This window comes from Bos indicus x Bos taurus, chromosome 19 (assembly GCF_003369695.1).
Source record: "Bos indicus x Bos taurus breed Angus x Brahman F1 hybrid chromosome 19, Bos_hybrid_MaternalHap_v2.0, whole genome shotgun sequence".
Classification (NCBI taxonomy): Eukaryota; Metazoa; Chordata; class Mammalia; order Artiodactyla; family Bovidae; genus Bos; species Bos indicus x Bos taurus.
Window position 1 is genome coordinate 56,476,157 of NC_040094.1, and position 27,335 is coordinate 56,503,491.

At 45.9% G+C, this 27,335-nt stretch overlaps 1 protein-coding gene across 1 annotated transcript; it reads left to right on the plus strand.

Annotated features, from left to right (window-relative positions):
- Window positions 1-439: 439 nt before the first annotated feature.
- PRPSAP1 (phosphoribosyl pyrophosphate synthetase associated protein 1) lies at window positions 440-26,827 on the plus strand. Its single transcript, XM_027518631.1, has 10 exons — window positions 440-858; window positions 4,164-4,216; window positions 7,139-7,205; window positions 16,539-16,711; window positions 18,296-18,411; window positions 18,884-18,939; window positions 19,659-19,804; window positions 23,666-23,736; window positions 24,523-24,669; window positions 25,554-26,827. The coding sequence occupies exons 1-10, from the start codon at window positions 689-691 to the stop codon at window positions 25,710-25,712; spliced, it is 1,158 nt and encodes a 385-aa protein (XP_027374432.1). The 5' UTR covers window positions 440-688; the 3' UTR covers window positions 25,713-26,827.
- The last annotated feature ends 508 nt before the right edge of the window (window positions 26,828-27,335 follow it).

The window sequence follows — 27,335 nt, forward strand, 5'->3', positions numbered from 1 at the left end:
TCGTTCAGAGAGCCTTGCCTAACGTACAGATTCCAGATTGGAGTCTGTTTGGGGAATAAACACTTGATACACCACCTTTTGGGCATTTTAGTATCCCAGGCAACCTCCCAGTCCAGCGTATGCGCCTCGCAGGGCTCTCGCGCAGTGTTACCATAGACGCTCAGGGCTAGATCGTCAGCCAGCGCAGAGGCGGACATTTTGGGTCCTGGCAGGGAAAAGTTGGACAGGCTGGTACCACTAAAAAGTCAGTCTGCACCGCCCAAGAACGTGAGAGCAAAAGAACCCCCGTGGGGAGACAGGATCAAAGTGGCGAAACGAATCTTTAGTGGCTTCCTAGGAAAAAAATAAGCTTGTGGAGAGTTGCCCACCGCCCTGCCCTCACCTAAGATGGCGATCGTGCGGGCACTCTAGCTGCGCCTTTCGGATTCCCAGAGGGGGCGGAGCCCTCGTCGCTGTCTTTGAGGTGATCGGCGGCGCAGGTTACTTCGCTCTCTGGTCGCGCCTGATTCCTCAGCGAGTGGCCTTTGGTACGAGGAGGTTGGGGGTCTCGAGACTCTCCCCGCCCCCCGCCTCCAGTGTCGGTTTTCTCGGCGCCTTCGCTGCGCTGGCCTCGCGGCCGCCTCCGTCAGAACCGCTCCCCGGTGCAGACCCGCGAGGGCCGGCTGTAACCGCGCCCCCGGGCCGGACGATGCCTAGGAAGCTGCTGCTGCTGCCCCCGCTCTCCGTGTCCTCCGCTTTCCGCGCCCCGCGAGCCTGCCCCGCCGCCCGCCCCGCCATGAACGCCGCCCGCACCGGCTACCGAGTCTTCTCTGCCAACTCCACGGCCGCCTGCACCGAGCTGGCCAAGCGCATCACCGAGTAAGGGGCGGGGAATAGCGGATGTCCCGGGGGGCCCCTTCCTTTCGGGGAGACCGTCCTTGCTCCTCTTCGCCTCCACATCCCCCGACCGGGGCGAGGGATGATTTGGCCCCTTCATCCTGCCGCCCCCACCCTCAGCCCCGACCCCAACTCGGAAGCTGAAAACGCGTTGGGCCGGTTGGCTATTAACTGGCTTCTCCCCCAGCCCACCCCTCGGGTCCTTGGAGCGCCCGCCCTGCTTTCGGCTCCCCACTCCCACCTCCCAGGCGGTGGAAACCCCCGCCCCGCCAGATTAGAACTTTGTGGGATCGGGGGCGGCTCTGGGTTTGGCTGCTTTTCCCACGGTTGGAGTTGACCTCTGGATCTGATCGCTGCGGTTCCCAAGTCTTCCCACCCGGGGAGACGGAGGCCGGCACGTAGTTAAAACATCGGGTGCAGTAGATGGGGGTGGCCGGGGGCGGCCTTGCAAGTGAAAGACCCTCGAGGCCCAAGATGCACGGACTGAAGCAGACGTGTAGGGGAGGGCAGTGAGGACAAGGCAACCCCGGGGAGCAGATTTATCGCAGCTGATGATTGAAACGACAGGTCTAACCGTAGTCTGTAAGTCAGTTAGGTTCGATCAGTCTAAAGTCTTTGCTTTTTCACTTGTTCACCTAAGGAAGCCTCCAGCCTCGAGTGGCATTTGGGGTCTTAGGACCTTGGGCGTCTTGCCCCTGGGCAAGAGACTTGATTTTCCTGAACTTCATTGTAAGATAGAGACAGTTCCTTCTACTGGGCCCAGAACATTGTCAACACGAACCAAATAATGGTTCATGCCTTCAAGCGTCTAGCAGAGCAGAGGTTCATAGTGGCCCTCTGAATAATACATGCTTACTAAATGGCCTCTTTTCTAGTTGGCTCTTGTAGAGAGTTCCAGAGCCTATTGTAGAGAAAGAACCTTCTGAGGCCTTTGCAAATAAAGTTGTTAAAAAAATAAATAAGCTTGTTTTTTAACTTTTAAAGTCATTTTCACGTTTTAAACAACTTTATTAGAGTTCTGTGGGGTTTTCAGAGTTATAAGTAATGCATGAATATATTTTAAAATTCTAGATGAAAAATGTAGAAGAAAGGGGAAACTTTAGTCATATTATCTCAGTAATGCCTGTGTTCTTTTTAGTTAGTTTTAAATGAGATTAGAAGAGTGTAAAAAAACAAACAGTCCTTTTGCAGTCTACTACCTCGTTTCCATTCCTGACCACTGATTATTTGTCTTTCCTTCTGAGGCCAACTAAAACACTAATTTTAAATATAAAGCTTGTGTTTGTTTATTTTGGGTCACATTTACCACAGTGACCTTGCTGAAAGAAACCAGAGCGGGGAGGGCAGAATTAAATAGTCAATGGTTTTGCCTTGGTCTTTTATATATATATATATATATATATTTGGTTCTTGAAAAAATTGTTCCAGAAAAGTTTTAAGTTTTAACCATTTTTAAGTGTGTAATTCACTGGCATTAAGTACATTCACAGTGTTGTGTGATTATCAGCACTGTTCATTTCTAGATCTTTTTCATCATTTCAAATAGGAACTCTGTACTCTCTTTAAGTACTAACTCCCCTTTATCCACCCCTCCCAGTCCCTGGTAACCTCTGTTCTATTTTCTGTAGCTGTGAATGTTCCCATTCTAAGGTCTTCCTATACATGGACTCATACAATATTTGTCTTTTTGTGTCTGACTTTTTTACTTAGAATCTTTTTTTTTTTTCAATCGAGGTTCATCAATAATGTGGGCTTCCCTGGTGGCTCAGTGGTAAAGAATCTGTCCACAATGTGGGAGACCTGAGTTCAGTCCCTGGGTTGGGAAGATCCCCTGGAGGAGGGCATGGCAACCTACTCCAGTATTCTTGCCTAGAGAATCCCTGTGGACAGAGGAGCCTAGCCGGGCTACCGTCCATGGGGTCCCAAAGAGTCAGACACAACTGAGCAACTAAGCACATAGCACATCCGTATTGTAGCATGTACCAGAGTTTCATTTCTTTTTAAGACTGAATAATGTTCTGTTGTATACTTGGCTGGAGTGTTTTTAAACAGATTGTAGAACATAAACAACAACCGATTATCAACAGCCCTTATTTCACTCATAAAAATGGTAATACTGACTCATAACTGAAAACAAACAAAACCCATTATTAATTCCTTTGTCTACTCTCATGTCTAGTCCTAATGTATTTCACTGTGTGTGTTAGTCACTCAGTCACGTCTTTGCGACCCCACAGACCGTAGCCCACCAGGCTCTGTCCATGGGGGCAAGAATACTGGAGTGAGCTGCCGTTTCCTTTTCCAGGGGATCTTCCCGACCCAGGGCCTGAACCTGGGTCTCCTGCATTATAGGCAGGTTCTTTACCATCTGAGCCACAAGGAAAGCATATTTCCTAGATTGTCTCAAAAATGAGTTTTCTACTTGCTTTGTTCTAATCAGGATCCAAACAAGATTCATATTGCGTTTGGTTAATGACACGGAAGTCTGATGCTTTTGACCACTGAGGCATTTACCTTTGGCTTGTGTTTTTGGAATTATTGCTGCTAACCACGTATTTGTTTGCAATCGATTTTGCAAGACAATTATTATTCGAAAAATGATGGAACTAGATGTTAAACTTTGGTTGTGGGCTCTTCCCAGTAAAGTGGTGTGTTACAGAATGGTGAGCGCTGGAAGCTGCTCATGGAATGACAGCGGAGTTTTAGTTCTTAATGAGTTAAATTTTCTAAATTTTTTTTTTTTTTTTTTTTTGGTAAAAGAATGCTGATGTATTCGGAGAAGGTGATGGCACCCCACTCCAGTACTCTTGCCTGGAAAATCCCATGGACAGAGAAGCCTGGTAGGCTGCAGTTCATGGGGTCCCTAAGTTGGATACGATTGAGCGACTTCACTTTCACTTTTCACTTTCATGCATTGGAGAAGGAAATGGCAACCTACTCCAGTGTTCTTGCCTGGAGAATCCCAGGGACGGGGGAGCCTGGTGGGCTTCCATCTGTGGGGTCACACAGAGTCGGACTGAAGTGACTTAGCAGCAGCAGCTGATGTAGTTATTGTAGTCTTTTTGTTAAACACGTGCCTGTGAACTGGAGTTTTTCTAAAAAGAGCCTTCATTCTTCTTTTTCAATTGTTTATTTTTTGGCTGAGTTACACAGCATGTGGGATCTTAGTTCCCTGACCGGGGATTGAACCCCAGTCCCCTTCTTTGGAGTTGTGACTTCTCTGATGGTCCAGTGGTTAAGACTCTGCACTTCTGAAAGGGGCTTAATTGCTTTTTTTCTCCCTTTAGGCGTCTTGGTGCTGAATTGGGGAAGTCTGTGGTTTATCAAGAGACCAATGGAGGTAAGTTAAACTTCTTAAACGTTCTTTGTCCTTCAGGCTCTGTTTAATTGACTGGCATGTTTTTAAAAGGCGAGTGTTACTAATATTTAACACAGAAATCCGTTGCTCTTTAACAATAGGGTTGGAAAGTTTTCAGTACTTCTAAACCTTGACTGGAGAAGGCAATGGCACCCCACTGCAGTACTCTTGCCTGGAAAATCCCATGGACGGAGGAGCCTGGTGGGCTGCAGTCCATGGGGTCGCTAGGAGTCAGACACGACTGAGCGGCTTCACTTTCACTTTTCACTTTCATGCATTGGAGAAGGAAATGGCACCCCACTCCAGTGTTCTTGCCTGGAGAATCCCAGGGACAGGGGAGCCTGGTGGGCTGCCGTCTCTGAGGTCCCACAGTTGGACACGACTGAAATGACTTAGCAGCAGCAAACCTTGACTTCTTGTTGTCTCCTTAAGTCTTCTTTCCTGTTGTTCCAAGGTAATGCAAATATCTTATCATTTTAGAATGAAAAAAGTGATGGAAGAGATTTTTCTTCCTTATTTTGCTGTATTTGATACAGACTTTCTACATTTATCTGTCTCACTAAGTCATCAAATGGTGTTAAGAGCCATCTGTACTAGATAGGTAATGACTTACTTTAAAAACCTCTTTGAGTTAGTTTTATCTCTCATTTTTTCTCTCAAGTCTTGTCAACAAAACCACTTTTTGTTGCCGCCTAAGTTTTTTGTTCCGAACCAGGCGAAGGATGTGGGGCTCTTAATTCCCAGCCCAGGGTGGAACCTGCATCTCCTGCAGTGGAAGCGTGAGGTCCACTGGACCTCCAGGGAGATCCCCTGCCTGGGCTTCCAGGGAGAGCTGGAACATAAAGTAATACTGCTTGAAGGCCCTTTGTTGATAGCCGTGTTCCAGGAATAAACGCCCAGCTGGGAATTATTTTTGCAAAGTGGAAAGCCTTGGATTCATGTTTCTGTGTTTGCTCAGGAGATAATTAAGATGAAACTGATGTTTGGGGAGCTAAAAAAGCAAAGTATTGGGTAGTAATGTAAAGCATACGTTCTGGAGTGTATACAGGTTACATCTGTGTTATATAATCAACCCCCAGAAACCCTTAATCCAGCTTCCACACTCAATAGCTGTTAACTTGGTGACTTCAGAAGCTTTCCTGCCAGGGCAAGTCAGGAGATGCTTATTTTGATTTTTGTTGTTGTTGTTGTTATACACATGCCTGTGAACTGGAGTTTTTCTAAAAAAGAGCCTTCATTCTTCTTTTTCAATTAATTTGTTTATTTTTTGGCTGAGTTGTGCAGCATGTGGCAATCTTAGTTCCCCGACCCGGGATTGAACCCCAGTCCCCTTCATTGGAAGCGTGACTTCCAGTGAAGGTGAGTGCATATAGGTGAGATAGCCTGTTTAACAGTAACAGGTTCGGTTCATTGTGATGGCATTTGGGGATCTCATAAATGAAGCATTGTAGGAAAGGAGGGAGGTTTGGGGAGCACCTTTTTCTCCATCTTCCCATCACTGTTCTGGGCCTCCTCTCTCTCTCGTGCTGTCAAAGCAGCTTCTTAACAGGCCTTCTTACTTGCATTTTCAGCCTTTAGTTTGTTCTGCTCCCCGCCAACGCGTTATTTCCACAATGCAAACGTTTTTGACTTACCTCTGCTTCACATTTTACAGGCTAGAGTTCAGTCTCCTTAGCAGTCGTGTTGGGGCCCTTTGGGACCTAGGTTCTGCCCATCTCACCTGCTTCACCTCGCATTACACCCATGAGCATGTCTTGTGTGCTCTGCTCAGGAATCCATTTGAAATCTGCCTGCTCCCCTCACTACCTCCACTGCTGCTGCTCTGGTCCAGCGCACTGTCTGTCACTTGCCTGGACTCCAAAAAACGTCCTGGAGTGGCTCTCCAAGTAGCCACTCCTGCTTTGCCACCATTCTCTTTACGCAGTAGCCAGTGATCCCACGAATCCTCCAGTGGTTCTCCTATCTACTTTGGAATAAAATCCAGACTCTTGGGAAGTCTGGCCACAGTTGGCTCCCTGCCCTCCTCTCTGTCTCCTTCTCCTCTTTCAGTCTGTCTCCAGATGCACAGTGATACCCCTGCCCCGGCTTGGCACACCCTGCCCCCGCTGTTCCTCACTTGCGTTCCCGCTACATGGTCCAGCCTGCGGTGAGGCCGTCGTCCCCAGGCGTTTCTCCTCTCTCGTGGCTGGGCTTTCTCCTACATACTGGCCTGGAGTGTTTGCCAGTCTGTGGCACTGCATTGTCTCTCCCGGGTCACTCTGTGTCCCCTTGGTCCAGTCCTCCTCTTTGGGACCCCAGCTCAGGGCCTGAAACAGAGGAGACCACGGCGTTGTTAAAAGAACAATACAGATATTAACCCTTGGCCTCTTTAATTGCTGAATACTTTTCCCTGAGCATCTTGTGTTTATTTAGTGACGGATTTTCTTTTCTGGACCCTGAGATTTTACATAGACCTGATTATTGCTTTTGCCTTCTAGTCTATTTTTGGCTTATTTTCCCCTGAGCTTGACTTTTTTTTTCAGTACATGCCATTCCCAGATCTATTAAGAATTTATTTTGGTACACTAAGTGAAGTGTTGATTTAAGTTCAGTTCAGTCGCTCAGTCATGTCCGACTTTTAGCGACCCCATGGACTGCCGCACGCCAGGCTTCCCTGTCCATCACTAACTCCCGGAGCTTGCTCAACCTCATGTGCACCCAGTTGGTGATGCCATCCAGCCATCTCATCCTCTGTGGTGCCCTTCTCCTCCTGCCTTCAATCTTCCCAGCATCAGGGTCTTTTCCAATGAGTTGTTGTTTAGACTCCTTACTGCCCAATTGCTTACTCCAATTGCTGCCCAATTCTTACATTCTTACAGCATGAAGTACTTTTCCTTAAAACTATAGAACATTTTTATTTTTCAGAAACAAGAGTTGAAATACAAGAATCTGTTCGTGGCCAAGATATTTTCATTATACAGACAATACCCAGGTAAGAGCACGACTTTATCCCTTTTCCTCTAAAAATCTTAGTGATGTACCTTGCTGTTTCTTCATGTGAACTTCAGTTTTCTCTAAATTTAAATGTGTTTGTATGTTAAATGCTTTCTAAAATACGATATATATGTATGTGTTTGCATGCATACAGACACACACATCCGTCTTTTGGAATTCTTTCCGTGCTTGTCACACTGTACTTAACCGCTGTGTGTTTCCTTGATCATCTTTTCCAAGCTTGAAGCTCCTCAAGGACGAAATATCCTCCCTCCATTTGCCAGGGTCTGTCTGTTCCGCTCTACTGAGAGCCCTTGTTGTTAAATGCGGTGCATAGCTGCTCTGGTTCATATCCACTGAGGCTGGTTTTTGCACTGCATTTAATTTTGCACAGTGGCTGGTCCCCCCGACCGTCTCTATTGCAGACGCCATCTACTCCTCCTCTCCAGGCAGGAGGACAGGCCCTGGCAGAATCCTGGCATGCCTGAGTGTGAACTTCCCGTGGGGTTCTCTCCTCTCAGCCCCTCACTGGGATGGGGTTGGTGTCTTTGAAAAATCCAGACCTTCACATCTCGATCAGTTCAGTTCTTGAGATTGTGTTAGTGATAAGCAGGGCACTGGGTGCCCCAGCACGTGGACGCATTACACGCATCACTTTTAATCCTCGTGTGTCAGTCCTACGTGGCTGCTCTTGTTTGGTCCCTGTGATTCTGAGATTTATAATAAGAAATATGGATTTGGTCTTCCTGTCCTGGCGCAGAGCTCCTAAAACTGTTGGAACTTCCTCCGTGAGAATAGCAGTCAAAGTATCTCCATTATTCAGAACAAGCCCCTTTCAGTTACCCCTGAATTATGTTAATGCAAGGAGTTTTTGGAAATCCCCTGGATAAACCCAGGATGGGGGCTGGTTCCTGGGGGCACCAACCTTGTGATGAGAGGGTGGGTACCTTCAACCTAGCCCCTGTGACCTCTGGGGAGGAGTTGAATCCGTCTCCAGTGGCCATGATTTGACCACTTGTGCCGGTATCATGAAGCCTCCATAAAACCCCCAGAAGGCCTGGGTGTGGAGAGCTTCTGGGTTGGTGAAGATGGGGGTGCTGGGAGGTGGGTGCTCACAGCAAGGTTGGGGACGCTCTGCACCCTTCTGCCATACAGCATGCAGGATCTTTGTTCCCCCACCAGGGATCAAACCCGTGCCCCCCTGCAGTGGAAGCACCAAGGCCTAACCGCTGGGTCTCCAGGGAATTCCCTGAGTTCTTCTTTTTATTATTATTATTAATTTGCTCTAGCAAACTAATCGGAGCTGAGGAGTGGGTCCTAGGAACCTCTCAATTTATAGCAGGTTGGTTAGACACAGGTGACAGCCTGGACTTGCCCATATCTGAAGTGAGGAAGGGTGGTCCCATGGGACTGGGCTCTTAAGCTGTGGGATCTGTTGCTATGTCCAGAGAGAGACAGTCAGAATTGAACCGAATGGTAGGACACCCAGCTGGTGCCCCCAAGATTCTGAGAACTACGTGTCTATGGGAAAACCCCAGCACATTTAGTGACCAGCAGTATTAAGTGTTGTGAATGTACAGAGAAGGAAAAAACCTTTTCCTTACAGTCCCCTCTGATGGGATTGAGAAAGTTGGGCCTGCAGGAAGCTGAGGACCACAGGGTCATGGAGAACGTGATCTGAACCCTAGTATAAAGAGTTTCCTTGTACACTGATAACTGGTAGCTACTCAGTATTTTATTTTTAATATTTTTTTCTGATTATAGGAGTAATACTCATCTCTAAAAACACAAGCTTTATAGAAACGTGTATCAGAAAATAAAAATTCCCCAGCCCTCATCCACCCCCTAGTCTTCTGAGATAACTAGTTTAAGTAGGTGTTTGTTCCTCTCTGTTGGATATGTACAGACAAATTTAGGCTCCATCATTCAGGTGATCCTCGAAACCAAAATAAAAGCCATTTTAATTTCCCTGCGTGGCTTAGATTTCAAAAGGGTGTGTAACGAGGCCCACCTCTGCCCTCCTCGGCCCTCAGCCACTCCGCATCCCTCCCTGGATGTGGCAAGTGTCATCGGGTTCCTAGGCATCCTTTCAGAGACTCTGCATGTTCAAGCAGTTGTGTATATGTTTTTCTTAATTTTTTGCATAGAAGGAGCCTGATAGGGAGTTCCCTGGCAGTCCGGTGGTGAGGACTGTACCCTTCTACTTCAGGGGGTATGGGTTTGATTCCTGGTTGGGGAACCAAGATCCTACAAGCCAGGCGGTGTGGCCAAAAAGAAAAAAAAAAAAAAAAAAAAGTGCTGTTGCACATTGCTGAACTTAAAAAAAAAAAAAAAAGCCATGTATCATATCAACACAGAAAGAGCCGCTTCATCTTTTAAAGATTCAGATTTTGAAATAGTCACAGATTTACAGAAAACTTGTCTGTGCAGTACAGCCACTTTAGACAAATTTGCCAGTCTGATATCTCCCTACCCCCCCAAATCACACAGTGTGTGATTCCTACAAAGGAGACCTTTCTTTCTCTCTCTCTCTCTTTTTTTTTTCCTGCACCACATGGTCTGTGGTATCTCAGTTCCCCGACCAGGGATCAAACCCGGGCCCATGGCAGTGAAAGCTTAACCGCCAGACCACAAGTTAGTTCCCAACAAGGGCATTCTATACAGCCACAGTGCTGCCATCAAAATCAGGATACTGAGACCTCTGTGTCATTACCACCTAAGCCTCAGACACCATCCCCAGTTGTCTGCTGTCCCCCAGGGCTCTTCCTGGCTCCAGGAGCCAGTTGAGGCTCAGGCGGCACTTACTTGTCATGTATCTTACCTTCTAGACAGTCTGGAACCGTCCCTTAGTCTTTCCTTGACTTTCAAAACTTTTGACACTTTTGGAAGATGTTGACACTTCGGCCAGTTGATTTTGTTGAGTGCCCCTCAGGATAGGCAGTTCGTTTCCTTGGTGGCAGGAAGTTGTGCTGTATCTAATTATTGGTTTCCATATCTCATGGTAACCCAGAAGGCAGCAGAAATGTTAATATGTGCAATCCAGGGTGGAGTTGGGGCAGCACTATAGACTGAACTTTCTAACGTGGACGTGTTTTCCAGGGGAAGGACAAAAGAAACATGGAAAAACATGTTGGTTAATAGCTTATTGGGAAATATTTGTTATTGTTTTTGTTTGATTTTTTCTACTCATGCTTAGGATATTTGAAATTTAACCAAAGGAAGAGGTAAGGAGCAGTCCTTGGAGTTGCAGTGGAGAGAGTGACTCGTATAGGATAACATGACAGTAATTTTACATACTCACCATGTGGAAAGGCTTCTCTTTGAAGCAGCAGCACAGATACACGTGATGCTTTTAGAAACCAGAACCACGTCCTGAAGATGGTGCGGTTCCCGTGTGTACTTGTTTTGAGATTATTTTAGAAGCCACAGTTGGCTTCCCTGGGGTTCAGTTTGGTGGTGTCAAAGCAGAACACCTTCACTGGACAGTTCCTGTATCTTTCAGGATGATGGGGATGGGAGCAAAATTTGGAGAAAAGACAGAGAATGTGTGTGTGTGTGTGTGTGTGTGTGTGTGTGTGTCCCATGAAGAGTTTGCTGGGTTTGTCCCAGTAAACAGTGTAAAACAACATTCTGTTGCCTGACTACAGAATATTTGAATGACAACTAAATTTAGTTAATTTAGCAGGGAATTTGGTTTTTTAGTCCTATCTGCCATACGTGGTTATATAGATTGCCAATCGGTGCAAAATGCACAGCTTAAAAGTTGCAAGTTAAGTTTTATTTGAGGACCTTACTGAGGACTATAGCCTTGGAGCCGGTCTCAGAGATGGCGCTAAGGAACCACTCTGATGAGGTAAGAGAGGAACCAGGATATGTGTGAGGTTTTTTCAGAGTTGGGGGGGCGGGGGGAGGGGGGGAAGTGAAACATCAGAAGATTATTGCTGATCACAAAGCAGAGACATCACAATGATTTTAGTGCTTTTCTGTACTTGGGAAGATAAGGATTTGAGGTCATTGAAATTAGCCCTTAGGTATGCATCTTTTTATCTAGGGCCTGTTACCCAAAGTCTAGAGAGCTGCTTGTTTTTTCTCCATCCTGAATTCTCCTCAGGGCTTGACTCTGGTGGAAGTCAAGAGGTGTCCTGGGCAAGGTATGCAGGGAGGGGTCTGGAGCTTTCAGCTGCTCACCCCCCAGCTCTCCAACCCGGAAGTTCTCTGAACCCCCTCCTTTTTGGGTTTTTACAGAGGCTTCATTCCATAGGTATGATCTATTAAATCCTTAGCCATTGGCGATCGATTGAATCCAGACGTCACGGGATAGGACTGAAAGTTCAACTTCTCTAACACGTGGTCTGTCTCCCAGGCAACCAGTCTCCTCCTTCAGGAGTAGTCCAAAAGTCACCTCGTTAACATAACTAAAGACACCTTTACTAGTCTCAAAGCTTAGGAAATTCCAAGGGTTTCCAGACAGAGCCAGAAATGGCAACCAAATAGGTATTCCTGACTAAATCACGCTGTCACAGGGAGGGACTCAGGGAGCTCCCAGGTAAACTGAACACTGCAGCCGAGTGAACTAGATAGGAAGCTTACGAAGTGCTGTTTGAAGGACAGGTTTTCGTGTTTTGTGTCACACATTCTGGTTTGTTGATGTAACTGCTGGTGTTTAGTCACTAAGTCCTGTCCACCTCTTTGCGGCCCCACGGACTGTAGCCCACCAGGCTCCTCTGTCCGTAGAATTTCCCAGGCAAGAATACTGGGATGAGTTGCCATCTGCTTCTCCAGGGGATCTTCCCCACTCAGGAATTGAACCCATGTGTCCTGCATTGGCAGGCGGATTCTTTATCACTGAGCCGCATAAGACGACTCATTAAAAGAACATGAAGCTTACTTGCTGCAAGTGATTAATTGTTGGAGGTGGAGGTGGCGTACTTCCTGCTCCCTGACCCTGTTCTCAGTTCTTCCGTCTGTGTTGCTGGTCTGTCTGTGCAGTTTTAACTGATACATATAGACTGTGTCCTTACCTCGCACTCATTTTTTGCCCATTGAAAATGAGAGAGCAGTAAGAGCCAAGGTTAATATAAGATGTGATAGTCTTAGGGAAGAGAAAAAGAGTTGGTAAACAATTAAGATTGTTCTACTTAGAGATTACAGGCACTAGCCAGAATATGCTGGGAACAGATAAACAAAGCAGGAGCTGCCAGCCAGTTTCTCTTGGCCCTGCTAACTCACACAGTAACTGCCTGGTATCCAGTTTGTCTGGCGTCCCTCAGAGAATGGGTAGAGCCCCTGTGACAAAGGCCCTTTTGTCGCCTTCCTGACGGAAAGGGGGTAGGGCATGGGAGGCTTTCCTTAGCCTTGATCTAGAGAATGTTGAATCCCCTGGTGCATAGGTCATTAGGAAATGGAAAAAGTAAAAAAAAAAAACAAACAACTCGTGGGAGAGATTAGTAATTAGTGGAAAGAAAGTTACTCTGAAATCAAGGCTTCTCCGAAGTTTCTGTCCTCTTGTCACACTCAGTGTCTTACCGCCTGGCCCTCCCTCGCGTGGTGTGTAAACCTCGTGGTGGACGGTTGTGTTGTAAATGCTGTCACAGGGACAGCGGAAAACTCATGACCCAGATAAACATTCTTCCAGGATCTGTTGAATTAACTTCAGCCCTCAACGTGTTGTTGGCATTGGGATCCGGTGTAAGAAACCACCACGTCCAGTGAAGCTTTTTTAATGCCACACGTGCACCACACCAGTGGAAGATTAAGAAAGCTTATCTAACGTCAACAAGCAGCCTGTATGTGGAAGCAGCTTTTGATAGAGGGTATACGATGCCTGATGTTTAGAGACGGACTCCTGAGTTACATACGTTCTATCCTGAGTGCCGTACCGGCTTCATCTGAGCCCCCAGAGCCCACAGGCATCCATTGAGATGATCTGTTGTGGGCGGGGAGCTCTGTTCTCAGGGCTGAAGGGTCAGAAGGCGAAGGGAACATTCTCAGGTGAGTTAGCGTTCTCCTAGGGACAAATGATTCCAAGGGTGATGGTGGGGGAAAGCCAGAGGACCTCCCCCCAACAAGATGAGGTCAGCCTCTTTTACCATGTTACCTCCCCACCTAATACGGTACCTGAGGCAAGGTGCTCAGTAATTATTTGGTAAATGGATGATGCAGGATGAAAATTGTTGAAGAGTGTGGAAAACTGACCAAGTATTATGAATTCCTAAGTGTTAGGTTGATACAAATGTAATTACGATTTTAGACCATGAATTTTAAATCATTTTAACTGGGCTCAAACACATTTTTATTAATCAAAATAGGAACCATTAAAAGCAACACATTTTTGCCAGAGGAATAAGTTGGTATATTCCTGTAGTGTAAAAATCGGTGCTTCGGGATTCTACAAACTCTTGGAAAGCATTTTCTGCCTTCTGCTGGTCGTGGAAACATTTTCCCTGCAAAAAGTTGTCAAGATGATTGAAGAAGTGGTATTTGGTTGTCGAGAGGTCAGGTGAATATGGCGGACGAAGCAAAACTTTGTAGCACAACTCATTCAACTTCTGAAGCGCTGGTTGTACCGCGTACGGTTAGGTGTTGTCATGGAGAAGAATTAGGTCCTTTCTGCAGCCCCAGCTGCAGGCGTTGCAGTTTTCGATGCATCTTGTCGACTTGCTGAGCATACTTCTCACGTGTAATGTTCTGCCAGGATCACAAAGCTGTAGTGGATCAGACTGGCACAGACTACCAAACAGTGACCGTGACATTTTTTTGGTGCAAGTTTGGCTTTGGGAAATGCTTTGGAGCTTCTTCTCAGTCCAGCCACTGAGCTGATTCTCGCCGGTTGTCGTATAAAATATACTTTTCATTGCATGTCACAATCAATCCAATCGAGAAATGGTTCGTTGTTGCTGCACAAAATAGGAGAAGATGACATTTCAAAATGACAGTTTTTTAATTTTTGGTCAGCTCACGAGGCACGTACTTATTGAGCTTTTTCACCTTTTCAATTTGCTTCAAAGGCTGTTTGATGGTAGAACGGTCATTGTCGAGTTCTTTGGCAACTTCTCGTGTAGTTGTGAGGATCAGCTTCAATGACGCTCTCGGTTGGCTGTTGTCAACTTCTGATGGCCAGCCACTGTGCTCATCGTCCTCAAGAGTCTCATCTCCTTTGCCAAACTTGTGAACCACCACTGCCCTGTGCGTTGTTAGCCAGTTCCTGGGGCAAACGCATTGTTGATGTTGCTAGTTGTCTCTGCTGCTTTATAACGCATTTTGAACTTGAATAAGAAAATTGCAGGAACTTGCTTTTTGTCTAACGTCATTTCCCTAGTTTAAAATAAATATAAAATACACAGTAATAAGTCATTAGCAAAAAAACATAAAGTGAGAAACGGGCATTAAAATGATGTATAATATAACCACATTTATTTAAGGAAGTATTCCAAAACAGCAAAGTTCAACAGTGGGAAACCGCAATTACTTTTGCACCAACCTAATAACCTTGAAAGTGTTTAATAAGTGTCTTGTCACGATTATACCAAAAGGTTGTGTGTCTTCTGACCTTTTGATGCCAGACGTGGGATGTTATTAACTTGGGAATATGAGGGAGAAGAAGATGCCAGTTTATTTCAGAGAAAGGAAATGATAACTGGAAAATATGGAACCTGTTAGCAATCCAAAAGGAATGTCTCAGTTGACAGTTGCATCTTGAAGTTGAGCCCAGAATCAACTCTGCCTACCCTGTGGGAGAAATAAACACAGAAGCTTATGACTGAAGCTTGAAGTAGTCGTAAAAAGTCCAGACTACAAAGGGGAGGTAGGAGGCCCCCCCGGTGAGCGTGGGCACGGAGCCATGTCAGAGTGAAAGGGTTGCTCCCTCCCAGGTGCGCAGGTGAATGTAAACTGGAAGCCACTGCGGGGAAGTGGCCTGACAGTCCTTCAAGCTAAAAAGCGTTTCGTGATAAGTATGTCATTCGACCACTTATTCAACATTTATTTTCTGCTGTGTTGATGGCAGGCCTTTCCATTTTGATCAGGTGATTCAAGAACTGAATAAATAATCCAGGGATTTCCCTGGTGATCCAGTGGTTAAGACTTTGTCTTCCAAATCAGGAGTGCAGGTTCGGTCCCTGGTCAGGTAACTGAGATCCCACATACCACAGGTATGGGGGAAAATGGGCAAAAATTAACATAAATAAATAAAACTTTTTTTTTTTTTGGTAAAGTATAATCTGAAGAGCCTGTTCCTCACTTGGGTGGGAACTCGGACATGGGAAATGATCTTCTTTATCTTGGGAAGGCAAGGGGGAAATACACTCCTAATGCAAAAGAAAGGGTGTTCGAGGACACCTGGACAATCCCAAGAAGAGTTGGGAGGAGGCTAGAGAGAGGGTTGAACTTTAGAAGGTCATCCTGAAGGATTTCAAGGCCCTTTAAGAGCAGAGCCTTACGTTATACTTGATCAGTCTTGGCAAAGGGTGGCACTCAGCATTCATTAAAATTTGGAAATAACCTTTCCTTTGAATACCTTTCAGATTCCCATTTCCTTCTTTGTTTGTCTGGGTAATCTTTGTATTGCAGGTGGCTTCAGTGGTAAAGATTCTGCCTGCCAATGCAGGATCCACAGGAGACTTGGGTTCAGTTCCTGGGTCAGGAAGATTCCTATGGAGAAGGAAATGGCAACCTGCTCCAGGATTCTTGCCTGGGGAATCCCATGGACAGAGTAGCCTGATAGGCTATGTCCATACCCTTTGCCTCGTAGGCAAAGGGTCTGATACAACTGAGCGACTGAGCACGCACGTGAATCTATATCTTAGGGGAAGAAGGGGCGGGGGAGATTTTTGGAAGTTAACATCCAAGACCTTCCCGCCCTGCTCATCCTTCTCTCCACCCCAAAAAGAAAAAAAAAAAACAAATTCTTTCAGCTAAATAGAAGGGGTGGATTTTCCCTGGTGTTCCCAGGAAAAGAAGGTGCCAGCACCCTGGCCCGAGTTCAGATCCTGGGGTTGGTACCAGCAGGTGTGGGTTAACTGTGGTCATCAGCAGTCAACATCTGCTTCACCTGCCACTCCCATGACCGTATCACTGACAAGATCCAGGCAGAGATGAGTGTGGATGATGGTGCTGTGAATGTCAGTAACCTCAGATGCAAACTAAAGTTCATGCAGCTCAAAAGAAAAGCGAACCAGCTTCCTCCTCTATTCAGGAGGTGCCATCCTAAGCTACTGAGATGATTCACATTAACACTCATCTTGGTAACCCAGGTCAGGTTGCTGGGATTGAGATCCTTGCCAGGGGTTAATAAGTGACATTAATCCCAAAGGACAAATCTCACCTATTTCAGAGACGTGAACACAGCCGTGATGGAGTTGCTGATCATGGCATACGCACTGAAGACCGCCTGTGCCAGGAACATCATTGGTGTCATCCCCTACTTCCCCTACAGCAAGCAGAGCAAGATGCGGAAGAGGGGCTCCATTGTGTGCAAGCTCCTAGCGTCCATGCTGGCAAAAGCAGGTGAGTGCGGCCCACGCCCGGGGCCCCACACGGGCGGTTAGGACCCTCCCCGGGCCAGAGCAGTCCATACCCCACCAGCCGTAGGTGGTTGGTGGATACTTATTTCTCTGAGTGGTGTTGGGTAGTTTCTTTGTCTTGCTTGCTTTTGCATAATTCTGGTTAAGGATCGTGAACTTAGGTGTACATTTTTTTTCCTCTTTGTCCCACTTCAGAGTGACCTTGTCTGCTTCAGGATTCTTTTCTCTTAACTTGGACTTTTTCCTCATTCTATGTCCTGTTCATCTTATCATCACTGAAATTTTAGTGGACCATCTTGGCATTCAGCTGTGATCTTTTGAGCTTCAGGTCTAGATTTGTTTAAACCTTAGCTACCAGGGAGCTCAGTGATAAAGAATTTCCCCCTGCCAATGCAGGAGCCACAGGAGCCACAGGAGACGCGGGTTCGATCTGACCCCTGGGTTGGGAAAGCCCCTTAGAAGAGGAAATGGCAGCCCACTCCAGTGTCCTTGCTGGAGTAATCCTATGGACAGAGGAGCCTGGCGGGCTACAGTCCATGGGGTCACAAAGAGTCAGATGCGACTGAGCACGAAATTCTGTATGTACATAGTAGTAAAACTGGGTGTTTGTTTTTTTTTTTTACCATTTCTTCAGCTTATATACTCTCTTCTTCCTCCCTGATTGTCTTTCTGAATAGCACATCATAGCAGATCATAGCAGATCATTTTCATCGTATGTTTTTGTAGTGACCTACTTTCTGTTCAATGTAACAGCCTTTCAATTGTTGGGATTTTATTTGCTTCATGTTTATTTAAAAACTCAAATATAGATCTGAGTCCTCAGAAACATACTTGAATTCCATTCTTTAAAAATGTGTAATGTTTTTGGAAAGAAGAAGTAATTCTGGTTCTTTCCAAAGAACCAGAAATTTTGCTCTGGAAATTTTTCAGTGAGCTTGGCCACTTGCCATGAATGTACATTTTCTTTTGTTTAGCACTGTTGATTAAAAGAGTGTTTTCACTGTTTTTCTGTAAGTGTACTTCCTAACCCGTTCTCTTAGGACATAACACAGATTTCTCTGGAGTCTTCAGTGTCTTATCCTTGCGTTTTGTGGTTTCTTTCTCTCTAGAATATATATTACTTTGCTTTTGCTTTCCTGTTTCTTCTGCATTTATCTACAGCCCTTCAACATTTCTTCCTAGATTCTTTAATCAAGGCCTTACTTGTTTTTTACATCTATTTTTGCTCCAGTATTTAATGCCCCATTCATATTTTTGCTTCTGCCTGATTTTTCTTTTCCTGGTTTTCAGGCCCAAGCCAATGGTTAGAGTAGAAGAGAGCACTGCTTTTTCTGGGTTTAGTTTTCTAATCCACGTGGAAGGTTATAGGCTCCTTTACATCAGGCTTAACATTGTCTTTACTAAGTTTTGTTAAGGTTGCAAATAAGGCATAGAAACGGCGCACTTGGTCAGTGCCCCCTGCCTTCAGTCTTCTGTTAGGAAGCAGGCACTGGGCGTCTAGTTTGTGTCCACTGTAGCTGTCAATTTGTACGGGTGAACTTTGTAATTTTGTGTTTTAAAATTTCAGGTTTAACTCACATTATCACTATGGATCTTCATCAAAAGGAAATACAAGGCTTTTTCAGCTTTCCCGTGGACAACCTTAGAGCCTCACCTTTCCTGCTTCAGTATATCCAGGAAGAAGTGAGGAGCACCAGCAAATACCCCCTTGTCCTCAAAAGAAACCCCATGTAGTTCTTCTCTGGTACCAGGTTTCCATATTGGAAGGCGCAAAGGGTGATCACATGATCTCTTGCTGAAGTCTTAATACCTGAGGCAGCCAGCCAGAGTCAGCGTTGAGGCACAGAGGATCTTTTATTTTTTAAAGACATTAAAGACAGATTTCCTTATCATTAGCTATTTGCTTATGTTTTCTAAAATGAAGGTTTTAAGAATTGTTTTTTATCTTCTTGATGTAGCCTACTTTGGCCATGATGCTAATTGATAGGGATTAAAAAATGGTAACTGTGTGAATGAGATTCTAGCATACTTATTTGCTAATATGGATCATTTTTATAAGAGGAAAAAGATGTAATGCCAGCACCCAAGTATTTTTGTTTATTTGTTTATTTTTTGATACCTTTTCAGTATTTTCTTATTTTTCCTCCAAATCTAGATTCCAAATTACAGAAATGCAGTCATTGTAGCTAAGTCGCCTGATGCTGCAAAAAGGTAAATAAGCCAGACACACTCATCCCTTTTGGGTGCTTCTGAAGTCCAAATGGGCTGTGTTAGGACCCAGGGTCTGTCCTAATACAGCCTGTGAAAGCTCCCGAGTCCAGCTTTCCCCCAAGTCATTGTCATACTCCAAACCACAGCTTTACCTCTAGTCTCCAAGTAACAGAGTGGTTCTTGGAATTACTCAGTTTTCCCTTGGGAGAAAATGAAGTTCTTCCTTCAAGTTCTCAGCAAAAGGAAAACAAGAATTGCACAAGCGCCTTTCAGGCATTGGTTTTTGAAACCTTTTTGAACAGAATTCTGAAGATGAGTGACTCCCCTGGCAGTCCAGTGGCCAAGACAGTGAGTTTCCAGTGTCGGGGTCTCAGCTTCCCTCCCTGGCTAGGGAGCTAATATCCTGGCGTGACAAGCGGCCAAAAAATAGAGAAAAAGACAAAACCAAAAAGCAACTAAAGATGAATGTGAGGCTGTTGGGCAAAGAGTAGAACCAAAATGCCCAGAATCAGATGCCAGCCCACGTCCCCGCTAGGGTGCCTCTTGAGACGTTTGCATTCTGGCCTGAGCCTCACATTCTGACTTGTAGAAACAGTTACTTTGTGTGTCCCTAAACGGTGGACTGGTATTTTCATTCTGTGGTTAATGAAGTGATAAGAAAGCCGTGCCTGGGTCTTCCTTCTCATGCGTCTCACCCACTCCTGTTGGCCTCCTCTCAGGGCCCAGTCGTACGCGGAGAGGCTGCGTCTGGGCCTGGCTGTCATCCACGGGGAGGCCCAGTGTGCAGAGATGGACATGGATGACGGCCGCCATTCCCCGCCGATGGTCAAGAACGCGACTGTCCACCCAGGGCTGGAATTGCCATGTAAGAGCAGCCGTGTCTTGATTCTATTTGTAAATTGAAGACAGTTTTGAATAGTACGAGTGGCTAGGAGTTCATTCCTACGTGGATGTATTCTGGTATTTTCTATTTTTCAAGTTTGAAATTTTATTTCTTTTTTTAGTATTAATATTATTTAAAAATTATTTTATATTGGAGTGTAGTTGATTTACAGTACTGGGTTAATTTTGAGTGTACAGCAAAGTGGTTTAGTTATTTGTGGTTGTTGCTGTTTAGTTGCTAAGTTGTGTGTCTGACTTTTGTGACTGTATGGACTGTAGCCTGCCAGACTCCTCTGTCCATGGGATTTCCTAGGCAAGAATACTGGAGTGGGTTGCCATTTCCTTCTCCAGGGCATCTTCCTGATCCAGGGATTGAACCTGCATCTCCTGAATTGGCAGGTGGATTCTTAACCACTGAGCTACCAGGGAAGCCGAGTTTAGTTATATGTTCAATATTATATCTATCACACATATTATACATATATATACACACATATGTCTATTTTTCAGATTCTTTTCCCTTATACGTTATTACAGAGTACTGAGTAGAGTCCCCTGTGCTATACAGTAGCTGTATATTGCTACTATTGTCCTTGCTGACTATTTTACGTACAGTAGTGTATATGTAACAAATCTGTTTATCCCAAACTCCTAATTTATCCCCCTTCACACCTCTGTTTCCTAAGTCTGTGAGTTTGTTTTGTTTTATAAATAAGTTCATCTGTGTGCTTTTTTAGATTCTATTTATAAGTGACATGCTATCTCAATATTTTAAAATAATTGAATGGTATTATAGTGATTTTGTCTTTTGTGAAATATTTTGTTACCCACATTTGTAGGCATTGAGGACAGTAGAGCTAATCTGGGTAGCGCTTGGCTTTCCAAGAGTGTGAAATAATTTTGGCTTTAGTAAAAAGTTGTGTGTGTAGTGGTGTGAAATCTCAGGCTTTTGCACTTTGGTAAGAGGGTGATGGCGCTTCCCAGGTGGCACTAGTGGTACATGCCCACCTGCCAGTGCAGGAGACCGAGAGACACGGGTTGGATCCCTGGGTCTGGAAGATTCCCTGGAGGAGGGTGTGGCAGCCCACTCCAGTGTTCTTGCCTGGAGAATCCCGTGGACAGAAGAGCCTTGTGGGCTACAGTCTAGAGGGTCACAAAGTGTCAGACACAACTGAAGCGACGTAGCACACTTGCACACAAGATGGATGCTGGCAAACGTTTGTCAAATATCAGGCTTTGGTGATCAGGTAACTAGCATTTATTTTAGTGATGTAGCTCTTTTGACCTGATATACCTGATTTTTTTTGTTTTTAGTAATTTTATTTGTTGATTTATTTTTGGCTGTGCTGGGTCTTTGTTGCTGCACGGGCTTTTCTCTACTTGTGACGAGCAGAGGCTACTCTCTAGGGTGCTTGAACTTCTTGCGGTGGCTTCTCTTGTTGCGGAGCACGGGCTTAGCTGCTCCGTAGCACGTGAGATCTTCCCAGATCAGGAGTCAAACCCATGTCCCTGGCATTGGCAGGCGGATTCTTAACCCACTGCGCCCCCAGGGAGGTCCTGTGAGGGCCTGTTCTCTTGATGCTCTGATGAAGTCTGTCTCTTTTTTAGTAGCCACCAAATTGCGTGTTGAGTTTGTGCTGCTCCCAAAGCCAGTTTTGAGCAGGGACTGAGCGTACCAGGATTGAAGCTTTTGTTTTCCTAGTCTTTTTTTTTTTTTTTTTTTAAGCCTTGACCCTAGCCATGCCTGTTTTTCATTTCAAACTGACAGAATTTTTGAGGGGGAAAGGTAGGCTTACCAAAGAGTCAACAGGAGCATCAGACTAGAGCTGAGTTTCTGTTGCGGTCTGACAGGAGATACCAGCTTGCAGTCTTTTTCTTTTTTTACAGAGAAAAATGGTCAAGAAGGGACCACATCTCTTTAAGAAGTGGGGAGGTCAGCATAACCACCTACCCCCGTGGTTTAATTTACAGACAGGATTTGAGGAGGGCTTTTCCGATGTTGGTTGTTTACTTCCTCCTCTTTTAGGTGATGCTTATACGCAGGGCCTTTGTGACTGCCCAAATTCAGGAAATTGCCCTTGTTTCCGGAATGGGAAATCGGGAAGTGTCTGTTGAAGTTTGCCAGTAACATAGTGTTGGATTTCAGCCTGGCTGATGTGCTGGTGTACGCAGAGGGACAGCTGTTCTTCCAGGTTTATAGCACCTGTCGAGAGGAGTCGGCTCTGGTGGATGGCCTGCTGATAATTACTAAACTGTAGAATTACCCTGAATTTAGCCTCTTCCCCTTCCCTCACTATTCCTACAGTAGATATTTCAGAATTAAAAGAAGCTTCCAAGACTTCCCCTGTAGTCCAGTGGTTAAGACTCCACACTCCCAGTGCAGGGGGCACAGATCGGGGAACTAAGATCCTGCATGCCATGCAGAGTGGCTGGGAAAAAAAAAAAAAAGTGTTCCAAAAAAAGCAGAATATCTATTCTGACATACTTCTGCCCGCTCGGTTTACTGGGGCTTCCGTGGTGGCTCAGCAGTAAAGAATCTGCCTGCAGTGCAGGAGCCTCGGGAGACGTGGGTTCGATCTCTGGGTTAGGAAGATCCCCTGGAGGAGGGCGTGGCAACCCCTCCAGTATTCTTGCCCGGAGGATCTCCCTGTGGATAGAGGAGCCTGGCGGGCTATAGTCCATGGAGTTGCAAAGAGTTACTGAAGCGACAGACACAGCGTGCTCAGTTTACCTAACCCCCTTTTCAGGTGAATTCCTCTGTCCCTTCAGCATCCTGTAGTTTGCTTTGTGCTCGGGATGGGCCTTTTTCACATGTAAATTTTGTAGTAGATAAGAAGCCTCAACTTTAAGGACCAGGTAAATCAGGACCAGTTTCCCTGGTAGCTCAGATGGTAAAGCGTCTGCCTACAACGAGGGAGACCTGGGTTCAATCCCTGGGTCAGGAAGATCCCCTGGAGAAGGAAATGGCACCCCACTCCAGTACTCTTGCTGGAAAATCCCATGGACGGAGGAGCCTGGTAGGCTGCAGTCCAAGAGTCGGACAGGACTAAGCGACTTCACTTACACTTTCACTTTAAATCAGGAAAAGATGGTGGACTTGTGATTGTCTTCAGCTTCCTAATTTTCAGGAAACTGATGATGTCAGTGGTGTAGTTATCTGATAGTGAGGTTACATTCTTTGTCCCAGTAAGGTCACCTCAGAGGAAAACGAAGTCAAGCCAGCTCTTTGGCAGCATTTCCCTGTTGACTTTCTACTTAGCCGCGTTTGTTTGTTTCTTTATTGTGTTTCTGTTCTGAGTGGCATTGCGGTGGGGCTGCTTCTCTGTGCAGGTGAGATCTTTCTAGCTCTGCTCCTCCAACCTCCATCTGGAGGTCCCCGTGCACCCAGGGTGGTCTGGGTCTTGGGCACACGGGGCTGCTGAGCCCTTGAAATGTGGTTGGTCCCAACTGAGAATTACCACGTGTAGAGAAGGCACACCAAGTAGGAAGACAGTGATGAAAAAAAAAAAAGTAAAATGTCTCTAATAAAGGTGCATATCAATTATGTGTCAAAATGATAATATGTTAGGTATACTGAGTAAATGAAAAATCTGTGAATTTCACCTGTTTCTTTTTGCTTTGTGATATGGGTATGGAAAGTTTAAACTCAGCTTCCTTGCTGCTGGACGGTGCTCCTCTAGATAACCCATCTCTGGGAGGCCCCCGGTTAATTGAGGGAAATCCACACATTTTTCACTTGTCTGTCTGGGCTCTGCCACCTGTTCCAGGGAATGTGATGTGATGACTTCATTCACCTAGTGACCCTTGGCTGACTGGGGTCTTGTGATTTGTTTTGCTTTCCTAGTGATGATGGCCAAGGAGAAGCCGCCCATAACGGTAGTTGGAGATGTGGGAGGACGCATCGCGATCATAGTGGTAGGTCACCGTCCCCCTGCTGTGCAGAGATCACATCACTTTTAGTAGGTGTCCACCTTGGGATGGGTGTCCAGTGGTGATGGTACATACAAATGGCTCCGTCTAGCCTTGGACCCCCCTAGGACAAGTAGCAGAAACTTTTAACCAGATGAACAGGGATTATTATTACAACTTACACATGTAAAATGAGCACAGTAGTAGCACCTGTAAGTAAATTCAGTTCCACAAATAACCTCTGTCTTCAGGGCTCTGGGTTCTATGAAACCAGCTGACCCTACTCCTCACCCTTAAGTCTGTGGGCCATGAAGTGAGCTAGATGGGCCTTCCATTTTCACTATTGAGAACGTGTGTCTCCTTTGTTACTTTAACACGATACCTGTGCTCCCAGCTCTTAACTGCCTCTGCTGGGCCACAGGATCCAGCCTTTACTATGGCTCACTTCATTGCTCTGTTCCCATCAATTAACTTCCTCTTGGGCAAACAGTAAATGAGACACTGGCTGTGGGGTTTTCATCAGAAGTGTGAAATTGGGAGAGGAGTCTTGGGAGATCTCCTGAGCTGAAGCTGGGATGTCACGTGTGACTGTGAGGCTTTGCCACGCTCTCCTTGGAAGTTCAGTCCACGCGGCTCTGTTGCCGCTGCCGAGGGCTGTTCAGTCCTGTCTTTGACCCAGGCGATGGCTCTGTTCTTCCACTGGACACCCTCGAAAGCGAAGTGCAGAGAGGCACGTGTTTACAGACGGGGGTGGAGGGACCTCCTTGAGCCCGAGTGTGGGTCTCTCCGCAGGACGACATCATCGACGACGTGGAGAGCTTCGTGGCGGCTGCGGAGATTCTGAAGGAGAGAGGCGCTTACAGGATCTACGTCATGGCCACCCATGGCATCCTGTCCGCAGAGGCCCCCCGTCTGATCGAGGAGTCCTCCATTGACGAGGTCTGTCTGCTCTTTTTGAGGTTTTAAATCTTTATTTTATATGGAAAGAGCTAACATTATTTCTGTGTAAGGTAGACATCCTGGGTAAGCCATTCAGGGAAGTTTACTTAGTCCAGCGTAGAGGTCTGTGTGCTCCTGAGTCATGATTTGCTGCTCTGTCTTCTGTGAATAGTTCAGTGGCTCAGTCAGTATCACTTCCTTCCTCTCCAAAGGACTGAAATCATGCTTTGGGTGGCTAGCAGTCTGTCTGGGCAGATGTCAGATTTACAGTTAGAAATACGGGCTTGCCTGGTAGCTCAGCGGTATAAAGAATGCACCTGCAGTGCAGGAGCCACAGGAGACAGAGGTTCGATCCCTGGGTCGGGAAGATCCCCTGGAGGGGGACATGGCAACCACTCCAGTATTCTTGCCTGGAGAATCTCACGAACAGAGGAGCCTGGTGGGCTACAGTCTATAGGGTTGCAAAGAGTCGAACATGACTAAAGTGACTTAGCACGCATGCACGCGCAGTTAGGAATATATGTCTATTTTCATATAGACTTGCTCTCTGTACTTCAGTATAATTTGATTCTAAAGTAGCATTTCTCTCAAGACCTAAATTCTTCCCTAATAGGAAGGTTTCTCACAGAGCTGGGTCTCATCTCATCATTTCTGCATACATAGACTAAGACCTCCATAAGCTTCTCTTTTGAATCTCTTCCCTTGAATGTAAACCTTCCCTTGCGTAGTGTTGGTTTGGTTTGTAACAACACACCCCGTGAAGTAAGGTTTTGTCCTTTGAAACTTGGTGTGTGGGCACCACATGTTAGATACACGTTTCCAGTGACCTCGTCAGGCCGCACAGCGTCAGTGACGGTGTGTATTTTCTGTTACTGCGCAACCAGGTGGTGGTGACGAACACTGTCCCTCACGAGGTGCAGAAGCTGCAGTGTCCCAAGATAAAGACTGTGGACATCAGTCTGATTCTTTCTGAAGCAATCCGGAGGATCCACAATGGGGAGTCCATGGCGTACCTCTTCCGGAACATCACGGTGGATGACTAGGTCTCTCGGTGGCCTTGGCCCTAGAGCTCCTGAGGAAACACGTGAAGAGCAGTGCCATCAATTGTGTACACGGGGTTTCCTTTCAAGGGAGGCAGATGGTTTCTCTTGCCAAGTTCGGTGGGTAGGAGGCATTAAGATAAGATAGTCCAGGGACAACAGGGGTTGTGGGGGAGTGGCCTCAGCTGTCTGCTGTCACCATCCTGTCTCTTAAAAAAAGTTAGATGCCTTCCTGAACAGGATCTGAAAATCTTGCTGATGTTGAAAGGGAGTGAAAGGCAGATGAAATCCTGACTCTCTAGCTTTCATTCAGTTGTTTCCACCGCAGGGACACGTCCGTGTGAATGTTGAACCTGGTTAGGGAAGCTGAGCACCGTTCCTGTTCCACTTGTCATCTTGCCGGTCAGCTTTCCCCAAGTCTTTTCTAGAGAATCCTATTTTTCTTTAAGAACCTGCTTGCCAACAGGCAGTGACAATGAAGCATTGGTGGTGATGCTCCTAGGGAGGACTTCACATTAGCAAGTCACGCCTATCTCTGGACCCCTGCGTTGCTCTTAAATTGCAAATAAAAGGATTTGCTGTGTTGTTAGTGTCTTCACTGCAGAGCTCCCCCCTCTCCTGCCTTCAGTCCAGACGCTGCAGAAGCCAGTGCCTTGAATGCAGACGGCCCAGGCCCATGGTTGGCCCTAGCCCTGGGCAGACATGCCCCTCTGCACGTTCCATCCCCTTCCCCTCACGTTCCCCGAAATTAAATTCTTGTTGAATAATACGTGATATTTGAATGTTTGAATATTCATATCTGAATATTTGAATGTTCAATATTTGAAACCTAAGTAGTTGGTACTTTAATAGACCTAAACTGCACTTTCTCCCTGTGTGCTCGGTGACGCTTAGGTTGGTTGCGTTACTTAGGACTGCACTTCATTTTTCTGCCAACATTTAAAATGACACAGTCCTAATTCTGTTATAGTTGACATCCTGTTTGTCAGGTAGACTTTTTCTAGTCTGATCCAAGTCAGAACTGAATGAAACGGGAGGGAGCAGTGTCCGCCTGGAAATGAACTGCAGTTGCTCATTTGTTCCGTTGGTTCCTGAGATAATAAACGCTGATTCACTTACTTGTACCATTGCATTTCTCTGCGGGGAAGTTTCCTGGACATTTTTCTCCCTTTCCTAACAGCTAGGAAAGTTTCCCAGCCCACCATGGAGACTTGAGCACATTCCCTTTCTCAAGCACACAAAAAAGTTGCCTTCTGTTAAGAGTCCAAGTAGGAGGATCTTGAGAAAAGAACTTAATTGTGAAATAATTCCTGTGGTTGTAGAGGAAGTGCCGTGGACTGCTGTTACTCAGCAAACTGGTTTTGTCCTGGATGTTGGGCCAGTGACCCTTCCCGGGTCTCTCTCATCAGCTGTCAAAGGGGAGGTTTGGAATCGAAAGCCAAGGTCCTTTTCAACCCCAAATTCCATTTATAACTCCTGTGAGTGTTCTCTGTGTCTCCAAGAGAGATTTTAAATGTACTTATTTAACAGAAGCATTTAAGTGTACATTTGCTGGGATTAGAATTGGAGTGTATTAGAATAAGCCCTTTGCATTGGCATTTGGTGAGTCCAAGGCGATGGCACCCC

Bases quoted from the DNA above. Each gene is read 5' to 3' on its own strand.
- PRPSAP1 (XM_027518631.1), top strand. From the start codon at position 689: ATGCCTAGGAAGCTGCTGCTGCTGCCCCCGCTCTCCGTGTCCTCCGCT. The intron at 4,217-7,138 runs GTAAGTTAAACT...TTTATTTTTCAG, and splicing joins TTATCAAGAGACCAATGGAG to AAACAAGAGTTGAAATACAA. The intron at 7,206-16,538 runs GTAAGAGCACGA...CACCTATTTCAG, and splicing joins ATTATACAGACAATACCCAG to AGACGTGAACACAGCCGTGA.